This window comes from Dromaius novaehollandiae, chromosome 25 (assembly GCF_036370855.1).
Source record: "Dromaius novaehollandiae isolate bDroNov1 chromosome 25, bDroNov1.hap1, whole genome shotgun sequence".
Lineage (NCBI taxonomy): Eukaryota > Metazoa > Chordata > Aves > Casuariiformes > Dromaiidae > Dromaius > Dromaius novaehollandiae.
This window is the reverse complement of record NC_088122.1, coordinates 2740019-2750027: the sequence shown is the minus strand read 5'-3', so window position 1 is coordinate 2750027 and position 10009 is coordinate 2740019. Positions and strand designations below refer to the sequence as shown.

Sequence of the window (10009 nt, the reverse complement as noted above, 5' to 3'; positions counted from 1 at the left end):
AAAAAAAAAAAAAAAAGAGAGAAAATATGTCAATACTGAAAACTTAAGGAGCCCCATCAATTTAAGTTTATTAAAGAGAAGATTAAAGTTAACCTTTAAGGCCCCCCCATATGGGGAACAAACTCCAGTTGTGAAAGAACTAGTCAAAAAGACGCCTTCATCAAAGTAATTTCTGATATGCCTTCACCGAGATAAAAAGGCGTACAGGATTAAATCAGTCTCAAAAATTAAGAGACGCCTCTCTCAAAATACCTGCGTATTTCACTTCATGTGGTTGTTTACATCATTTTATCAACTTCTTGGAGAACACGCTTTAAAAAGTACTAACTTGGAATCTGTAACTTAGAACTAAATCATCAAAAAAGCTGTAAGTCAGCAGAAGGAGGCAGAGAGACAGGCAGGGAAATCCTACGCCGATGCTCGTCTCATTTGAATATGACTGGTCGCGGTGTGTTGCTAGTGCCGTGATTTTGAAATCAGCAATGGTGGTAGAGGTGTAATTCCCATCTCATTTACACTGCTATTATTACGTGAATTCTAGGTACATTCGGGATTAAACTTTCTGAGAACACTCCCCTGAGAAAGGCGCTTTTTTTGTTGTTGTTTGAGTTCAGCAATGACTCAGAGCGCGTAGCAGCCAGGTGACGTGGGCACGCTCGCCAGCGCATCCAGCTGCAGCCCTTCGCCACCGGCGCAGGCCCGTCACAGCCCCAGCTCTGACTCGTTTATTAGCCTGTGCAGTCTTGACTACGATCCCTGAAAAAGTTTCTTTTGATGTAGAAATAACAACAGAGATCAGCAGCAACACCTAGAAAAAAAAAATCAACTTTGCCATACAAAAATGGTAGAGCCTGTGTTTACTCTGGCTGGAAGACAAATCGCACAGCACTTAGTACTCCTCTACACGCAGCAGATTTGCAAATACTTCCTAATCTCTTGTTCTTCACGTATATACGCCAGCGGCATCACTGCCGATCTACACTGCTGTAAGCCGGACCAGTGCCAGGGGCTTGATTTTAGATATTTCAAATAGAAGTTGCATGGAGCAAAGAGATAGAAAACATCAGCGCAGTGACCACGGGCCACGGGGAAGATCAGGGCACGGTTGTACTCAGCTTGCACCAGTGACTCACAGCACAAATACATGCTCACATTCGGCTCCCCAGGTTTAATATACTTAGAGTTTTTAGCTTAGCAGCTTTACTTGAAAACAAAAAAGAAACCAAAGGCAGTGAATTTATTATTTCATACACTTGGCTTTCATCCTCACTACCCACTAAACATTTCCCTTATGCAAAGAAAAAAACACAACATAGCTTAGGGGACGGAGCAAATGCAAACAAATGTCCTGCCAGTGCCTACTGGAAGACAGCATATGACCAGAGATTCTCAGCAAAATTTACACTTGCAGTTGTATATCCTAGAAACAAAATATTTTGTTATAGCTGTTGCTGAAACCACAAGAACATAAACTGACACAGACATTCAGGGTGTGTTATCAAGGGAACATTCACATTCATTCTGAATTCATCAGAGTATATTTTCTTGGCTGACTCACAGAGCCATATATACGTATTGTACACTTACTAACATTTTATTAGAGGAAAAGAGTTTACATTGAAAGATTACACAAGTGTGACATTACATAGCTATGAGTCATACATCTTTGTGTACTTCGTTACCATGCATTCAGTGTATTGATTCTGCTCCAGTCACAGAAGTTTGGCTGCTCCTCCTGGCCATCCTGTGAACTTTTAGAATAAAAAGTATAGAAAGTTATACAAGAGATATTCATTATTTTAAAACATGTGCAGCTATTGAAAAGATCATTTGCTCACCCTAGCAACCGTGCTTGCCTGCAACGGCTGCATCCAGCCGCAGTCCTGGGACGGGCTCTCGGTACATGCTCAAAATGCTCCTGAGAACCAGAACCCATCAAGGCCCATCACTCCTTCCCCTCGTGGGGCACCCAAGGCATAAAAGTGAGAGTTGTTCTCCTACGCTCTTCTGATCCTCCACCTCGCTTAGAAATCCTTTTAGAAGTGGCTGCAAAGGAAGTATGGAGGAGGTAAGGGAAAGCACAGCTCTTTCTCTGAACAAGCTCTCAAAGAATCAGTCTCACCTGTGGTAGATCATCATTTTTTCTCGTTTAAGAATTGCCACTTCTGCTCTTTCGTTCTTGGATGACTGCCAACAGCAGTGACTCTCAGAAACACGAGGCTGGGGCACACCAGCAAAAATTGCTGGAGAATAGCGCCTTCAGGCTGGGCAGCTAAGCTAGAGGCAAAAGTGAGCGAGGAGAAGTCTTCTCTACCAAAAATTCAGCCCAGGATTGTAATTTAGCTAAAGCCAAAGGAGATCACAGAAGCTACTTGCATTATTTTTTTCATAATGTCACGGTGAACCGTTGATTTTGGCAAATTTTGTGCAGCAAACGGAAACTCTGCTAGAGACCTGACCTTCCATTAAATGCCAATCTCCAGCATTTTCCTCGCAGGGAGACAGCTCAGGAGTGACATCAAATAACCCTCCAGCAGCGCTGAGGTGGGACCGCGGGACCTGAGGGCGACCACAAAAGGAAGCCTCCAACCCAGGGTCTACCAGCGCGTTTATTCGTGTGTCGGGTGCATCTGCCCCGCTCTCTGCGGCTGTCTCGCCTCCCTCTTTCGGCTCCGTCCATCCCACCCTCCTCTCCGCCAGCTCAAACGCGAGTTTTCCACTCAACGGCCTCCCCGGCGCGAGGTCCCTCGCGGCGTCCCCAAGGGCAGGGATTCCTCAGCAGCCCTCCATGTCACGCAGGGTCCCCCCGTGTCCTCTGGGCCCATCATCTCATGGAGGCCCCTCAGCATCCCCAGGGCTTGGGACAAGGGGCCCCTTTAGTGTCCCCTCATGTCATGGACATAGCAGCACCCCGGGGGAGTGTGTGTGAAGGACTGGCAGGGACCCTTCAGTGTCCCCTCATCACATGGAGGGTCCCTCAGTGTCCCCTCATGTCATGGAGGTCCCAGTATCCCATGGGGGGGAGCAGGGATCCCTCAATGTCCCCTCACGTCCCGGAGGTCCCAGTGTCCCTTGGGGAGAGCAGGGACCCCTCAGTGTCCCCTCACGTCCCGGAGGTCCCAGTGTCCCTTGGGGGTGGCAGGGACCCTTCAGTGTCCCCTCATGTCACGGAGGTCCCAGTGTCCCTTGGGGGTGGCAGGGACCCCTCAGTGTCCCCTCACGTCCTGGAGGTCCCAGTGTCCCATGGGGGTGGCAGGGACCCCTCAGTGTCCCCTCACGTCCCGGAGGTCCCAGTGTCCCATGGGGGTGGCAGGGACCCCTCAGTGTCCCCTCACGTCCTGGAGGTCCCAGTGTCCCATGGGGAGAGCAGGGACCCCTCAGTGTCCCCTCACGTCCCGGAGGTCCCAGTGTCCCTTGGGGGTGGCAGGGACCCCTCAGTGTCCCCTCACGTCCCGGAGGTCCCAGTGTCCCATGGGGGTGGCAGGGACCCCTCAGTGTCCCCTCATCACATGGAGGGTCCCTCAGTGTCCCCTCACGTCCTGGAGGTCCCAGTGTCCCTTGGGGAGAGCAGGGACCCCTCAATGTCCCCTCACGTCCCGGAGGTCCCAGTGTCCCTTGGGGAGAGCAGGGACCCCTCAGTGTCCCCTCACGTCCCGGAGGTCCCAGTGTCCCATGGGGGTGGCAGGGACCCCTCAATGTCCCCTCACGTCCCGGAGGTCCCAGTGTCCCATGGGGAGAGCAGGGACCCCTCAGTGTCCCCTCACGTCACGGAGGTCCCAGTGTCCCTTGGGGGTGGCAGGGACCCCTCAGTGTCCCCTCACGTCCCGGCGGTCCCTCAGCGCCCCGCAGGGGCAGGACCCCCCCGGCGGCGGCTCGCGGCCTCCCCTGGCCCCGCGCTGAGGCGAAGCGAGGCGGCCGCGGCGGCTGGGCCCAGTCCGGCCCGGCCCGGCCCGGCCGCGCTCCGCTCCGCCCCGCTCGGGCTGGGGGCCGCCGCCGCCGCGTCCTTTTATACCGGGGCTAAATTTAGGCTGCGCCCGAGCCGCTGCCTCCCGCCCGCCCCGTCCGGGACGCGTTTCCTCCGCTCCCTGCAATTGGCTTGAGGGCGCCCGCGCCCGCGTTATAAGCCGCGGAGGGCGGCTCGCCGCGCCGCGCCGTCCCGTCCCGTCCCGTCCCGCCCGGCCGCACCATGGCGCTCAGCGACACCATCCTGCCCTCCTTCGCCACCTTCGCCAGCCCCTGCCGCGAGAAAGCGCTGCACGAAGTGAGTCCGGGCCTCCCCCCCCCCCCCCAGCACGCCCCCCGGGCCGCGCTGAGGCCGGCGCGGCTCAGCGCACTGGTGGGCGGCGGGCGCCGCGTCCCCCCGCTGCCCCGTCCCACACGCAGCCTTTCCCCGAGCGGCTCTAACCCTCTCCGCTTTTCTCTCCTCCCCAGAGGTGGAAGTGCGAGCAGGAGGCCAAAGCCCCCGCCGGCGCCTGGGGCGGCCTCTCGCCCCGCAAAGAGGACGAAGATCTCAACACCGTGCTGGATTTTATCCTTTCCATGGGCAGCGACGGCTACGGGCAGGGCGCCGGCGGCGGCGACTATCCCGCCGCCCCCGGGGACAGCGGCGGCTTTTACCAGGGCAACCCGTCGCCGGGATGCTACAGCGCCCTGGAGCAGGGCAGCCCCCCGCCCTACGGCGCCGGCATGGTGCCGGAGATGATGAGGTCCGAGATGGACTCCAGCTTCTGCCCGCCCGGCAGCGTCCACGGGCGCTTCTTCGTGGCGCCCAGCTTCGGGGGCCCGCAGTTCGTCGAGAACATTAAGCCCGAGCCCGACATGGACAGTTACGGGCCGGTGCTGGGTCTGGTGCCCCAGGCGTGCCCCAAGATCAAGCAGGAGGGCAACGCGACCTGCATGCTGGCCTACGAGCAGCCGCGGGTGGCCAGCTCCCCCCAGATCCCCGGGGCCGAGACGCCGCCGCTGAGCCCCGACGACCTCATGGTGAACGACTGCCACGCGCCCATGATGTGCCCCTCGTCCGTGCCCTTCCCGCCGAGCTACCACCCGCCCTCCGGCTTCCACCACCCGCAGCCCCATCTCCAGTACCAGAGCACCTCCCAGTTCGGCCTGTTCGAGGACAGCCTGCCCCTGCAGCCCTCCGCGCCCCGCGGCGTCCTCACCCCTCCCTCGTCCCCTCTGGAGCTGCTGGACTCCAAGCCGAAGAGAGGACGGCGCTCCTGGCCCCGCAAGAGAACGGCCACCCACACGTGCACCTACGCGGGCTGCGGCAAGACCTACACCAAGAGCTCGCACCTGAAGGCCCACCTCCGCACGCACACAGGTAAGCGCGGCCGGGCGCTTCCAGCGGGGCCGGCGCCGCGGCCCGTCGCGCGAAACGGCTTCCCGGCCGAACGCAGCCTGAGCTTTAACCCTCTAGTGCCCCTAAGCTGCGGGAGCAAACCTGGTTGAGATATCACCGGTGTTGAGCGCTGTCGCGTCCAAGCGTCCTCCTGCGCGGAGAGATGGGTGATGGCTTTTTAAGGGCTCATAGCTGCCCCCTTTTTCAGGGACTCTCCCTCTGCTAGGGGACAGCGAGAGGACGGCTAGCGTGGGCTCGCCGGGCTCCACAGACCCTCTTGCGAAGGGGCTGGGGAGTGAAGCGGAGGAGCGTGCGGAGCTCGGGGTGGGAAGGCGCCTGGCGTGCGTGGGAGCGCGGCGCTGACCCGTCCCGCTGTGCTCTCTCCGCAGGCGAGAAGCCCTACCACTGCAACTGGGAAGGCTGCGGCTGGAAGTTCGCCCGCTCCGACGAGCTCACCCGCCACTATCGCAAGCACACCGGCCACCGGCCCTTCCAGTGCCACCTCTGCGACCGGGCCTTCTCCAGGTCGGACCACCTGGCCTTGCACATGAAGCGGCACATGTAGCCCTCGAGGCTCTCCCCTGCCCACAGCGGACAGTGTATTTCAGTGCTCAGGTGCAGAACCGTTCCGAAGCCTGTAGCTGGTACTACGTAGGGAGGCACCGACGCTCGCGCCGTGGAAGCGGAGGAGGATTTGACACGAGGAGACTTAGCCAGGCATCTCCTGAAGACGAGTCGATGGGACTGTATCCGTGTGCCCGCCCAGCCGTTGGGGGGGACAGGGTTATTTATACAGCTTCAGTGAAGGGGAAAACTCCATAAGACTCCATACAGATTGTACAGAAGAAGCTGTAAATACTGATTTTTTTTTATTATTATTTTTATTTTTTTCCCCCCGGTTCTGACTGCCCGGTCCTAAGCTTTACGAGACAATGTTTGTATGGAAACTGCCTGAAGTTGACCCTAGAGGAGATTAAGTGAATGTTACTGTAGCTACCGATGTTATTTTAGATCTCAGTTGAAGGCATGGCTAAGAGAACACTCCTATTGTTAGACTGTTTGTTTCACAGGTGCAATAATATTCTTGTTTGCCATGATCTACACTAGAAGTACAGGGCTTGATGTCTTGTAAGAAAATAACCTATTTTACTGTCTAATTTTTTTATATATTGTAAATAGTTTTATACAATGAGAAATATTGTATATGTAAATAGAAGACAAATGGGTATTTTGCCTATTTCTGTTTTTATAAAAACATAATTTTTCAATGTTTGAAAACATTTCATCTTTTTAATAAAATAAGTTTTTAATTGCTGTGATTTTTATTCTCCTTTTGAGATCTTCCTGTTACTTTTTCCCTGATGGCTGGACCAACCACCACCTGGGTATGTTTTAAATTACCAACAATTGTAAGAAGACGCTTAAAAATCTGAGCTATGTTTTTTTCTAAAATAGATAACAAAGTACGTAATTCATTCTCGGTGGTAAACAAGATACAAGAGAGTGTTTTATCAAAAAATCAAATAGGAGAGTAGATCACAGTCAAAATATACTTCCTAAAAATGGTTAAGTAAGCAACACTGTAATTTCAGTCTCATTTCTAGTTTATGCTAGACTATTTTAATAGCATCCTTAATGTTTTCCAGATGCAGTTATAGTTTTGCCAGCAGTGTGTGGGTTTTTACTATAAATTTAAACACTGCATTTTTGTAATTACGGAGGCTTATTTTAAGGCATCCTTGTACATAAATTATCCTTGCTCTCAAGAGCTCAGTGCAAAATTCCACTAGAACAGTAGTGGAATTTAAACATAAATTCACAACACAGTTTAAAATACCTTCATAACTTATTCCTAAAACATAAATTTGCTTAAGAGGTTTGAATCATATCTAGATTTCAGGAGCTAATAAAGATATTTAGATATTTTGGAGGAAAACAAGGTAGCCAGTGAGCCTGTTTCTGAAACTCATTTGAAACAAAGCGGATACTGCAATAGCAGCAAGTAACTGCAGCAAGTCAAATAGAGCCCCTGAAAGTTTTTCCACAGCTCTGAGTGAGATCGTAAGTCTGAGTTTATCTCTGCAATTAGTCTGAAACTATAACGAGGATCCTCTGCTTTTACAGCAGCGGTTTAGCAGCGAGGCGTGCTACTCCTCAAACAAAGCCAGAGCTAAGTACGCAGCCCGAGCTTGGTATCAGAGTATTTTTCTTGAGCATCTGGATACTTAGCCCTCGATAATTAGAACTTCAAACAAGATTGTGACATTTTTCTGCCTCTGCGAGTTAGACTTCACGAGAATGAAATCAACAGGAATACATTCAAACGAACGACAAATATAGCTACTCTTCTGTGAAAGCAAAGTCTGCAGTTGTTCATGTGGAACAGATGTATTTTGGGCTCCTAATCATTGACATGGAAGAATGAGTTCCACATTTCACTTTTATAGCGCTTTCAAAGTGAAATATAAGGGAGATTTAGCATTTCTTCATTAAAAACAAAACTCATTTATTTGCTAGAAAAAAACATTGCACAATATAATTCCAGAAAGTGAGGATGACTTAAAGATGTGCTAAAATTAGCACACGCGTTGTTGCAACAGTTCTAGGTATTTCCTTCTCTTTCCCCATCGCTGAAGATTTTCATATTTCAGCAAGCCCTTTGGTGTTGAGCGCCTGAAGAGCACGGTTTGGAAATTAAGTCTTACACTTACCTTTGAACTGGCTTTGCCTCCTCCTGTCTGATGATTCGAAAGTGTTTTTAGCCGTGCCCCGGTGTCAGTGCTGCAGCGAGACACCATTCCCTTGGGTGACGTACTTAAGGGAGACCCGGAGGTGTGACACCTCCTCGCACCGGGTACCGCCACCCCTGGGCGCACGGTCCCACGCCTGGGAAGCGCCAGGAGCAGATGCTTGGAGCATCAGGACTTGTCCTGCTCGCCTCTTCCCACCTGGCCTCCATCAGAGGAGGGGACCGGGCTTGGTGGACCATCGGTCTGGCCACTTGCATGTTCTCCCAAATTCCCCGGGGGAAACACCGCCTTGGTGCAGCAGTGCGACCTCCGCACCGTGCCTGCACGCGGAGAGAAATCGCACTGCAGCCACCAAGCCCCGACCCGACCCACGTGGCTGCTCCGCGGCACCCCCGCCACAGCGTGCACCGCTCGTGCCCACGCGCGTGCCCGAAATTCCCTCTGCTCCGGCAGCCAGGTGAGCCGCACCGCTCGCAGCCTGCGCCCGGCGCTCGCCTTCGCTGGAAGCGATGCAGATAAGACACAGGTTATCTGCCCGCCACGACGCACCCAAACAGCACCCGAATCGCGATGAACGGTGCTGACACCACCTATTAGCACTGCTCACCATGTCAAAGGAGCAGGTCGTGTCTGCCGAGCAGTTATATTTGTTGCAACTCAACTGAAAATAGGACAAAGTCGTCCTTTTATATCTGTGTGTGCATATATATATATATATATATGCATGCATATACATGTAAAATAAAGGCCTCCGAAAACTGTGTGTGCAGAGAATAGAGGGGAAACACTAATAATAAAAGCCCGTGCCCGTTTTCATTTAATTGTTGGAGGTACAGCACATATGATAACTTCTGTGTGGTCTTCACAGGAAGCTGCAGGTCCTGAATCGCTAGATGATGGCGTGGCAGAAAGAAAGAGCTGCTGAGCTCATTCTTCTCCCGCTCTGTTGTGACTAATTGTCAACTCCCCCCCGTTTTTAATTATAGGACATCCAAAGCTGTGCCGATGTGATCCCACTACTCTCCCAGGTCTCCCCTTGGCTGGCAGGAAACCTCTTACTCGACATCTTCTAGTAACAGGACAGCAGGGCTGAAGGTTTTAAGTGATTTTGCTCTAATTTACATGAAAATCCCAATACCTCTTCCCACAAGCAGGGAAGAGCTGCCTGCTGCGGCCTCCCTCGCGGGCGGCGGGTATCCTGGATCTGTTTTCCACGTACCCCCCAAAAAGTATCTTAGTCGAACCCGATAGGAGGAAACATCGAGTCCGTTGTAAACAAGATTTTCACACATATTCTTATAAGATACCGCAGCGATGGGCTCACTGCACTTGCAAGATAGATTGCCAGATTAGATAGAGCAGCTCAGCGCAGAAGCGAAGAAATCCAGCCCCGGGCTCCCGCTGAAAGCTGCAGCAGACGCCGCCGAGCTCGAGCCCCTTCCCGCGCAGGCGCCGTGTAAAGCCGGCTTATTCCCCGCCGGATTTCAGAGCGCGGCATTTTGCTGTGCCAAAAAAGGCTTTTTTCTCCCCTAAAGCAGCAGCGGGGCGCGGGACCCCTCCAGCTCGTTCGCGGCAGCCGTGGGAATTTGCTTCGCAGCAAGGGGCAGCTCGTGGCGGCTTCAGTTTCGGCCCTGGCTCCCCGCGAGCGAGGACGGGGCTGGGGCCGGGGCGGCTGTGGCACACGTGAGCCCTCGGTTACGCTGAGCCATTTGCAAAGGGCTTGGAAACATTTGCTCCCTCCACGCGTTGGTCCTCCGTCCACAAGAAGAGCCAAAAAAAGTTTGTCCCTTCTTCAAATTATAGGATCGTGCGGCTCTGTGGTTTTCTGTGGTCGAAGCTCTGTGGTTTCCAGAGCTATTTTGTGCACCTATAACAGAGAGTGGCTGTTAGGCTTTTCTTAAATTTAATTTTCTAAGCC

The 10009-nt window shown here is 53.2% G+C and overlaps 1 protein-coding gene and 1 long non-coding RNA gene across 2 annotated transcripts; one reads left to right on the top strand and one right to left on the bottom strand.

The window, feature by feature from the left end:
* LOC112986601 (uncharacterized) lies at positions 1 to 3104 on the bottom strand. The gene is made up of 3 exons (XR_003260061.2): positions 2123 to 3104; positions 1839 to 2046; positions 1 to 1751 (listed from the first exon to the last, which is right to left on the bottom strand). It is a non-coding gene; the product is annotated as an uncharacterized LOC112986601 (long non-coding RNA).
* A 1009-nt stretch (positions 3105 to 4113) lies between these two features.
* Positions 4114 to 6660, top strand: KLF2 (KLF transcription factor 2). The gene is made up of 3 exons (XM_026105877.2): positions 4114 to 4261; positions 4432 to 5323; positions 5731 to 6660. Exons 1-3 carry the CDS (start codon positions 4187 to 4189, stop codon positions 5904 to 5906), a joined length of 1143 nt encoding a protein of 380 aa, XP_025961662.1. The 5' UTR covers positions 4114 to 4186; the 3' UTR covers positions 5907 to 6660.
* Positions 6661 to 10009: the final 3349 nt, after the last annotated feature.

Excerpts from the sequence above, each read along its gene's own strand:
- KLF2 (XM_026105877.2), top strand. The coding sequence starts at position 4,187 with ATGGCGCTCAGCGACACCATCCTGCCCTCCTTCGCCACCTTCGCCAGC. Across the intron at positions 4,262-4,431 it reads GCGAGAAAGCGCTGCACGAA|AGGTGGAAGTGCGAGCAGGA; the intron begins GTGAGTCCGGGC and ends TCTCCTCCCCAG. Across the intron at positions 5,324-5,730 it reads CCACCTCCGCACGCACACAG|GCGAGAAGCCCTACCACTGC; the intron begins GTAAGCGCGGCC and ends CTCTCTCCGCAG.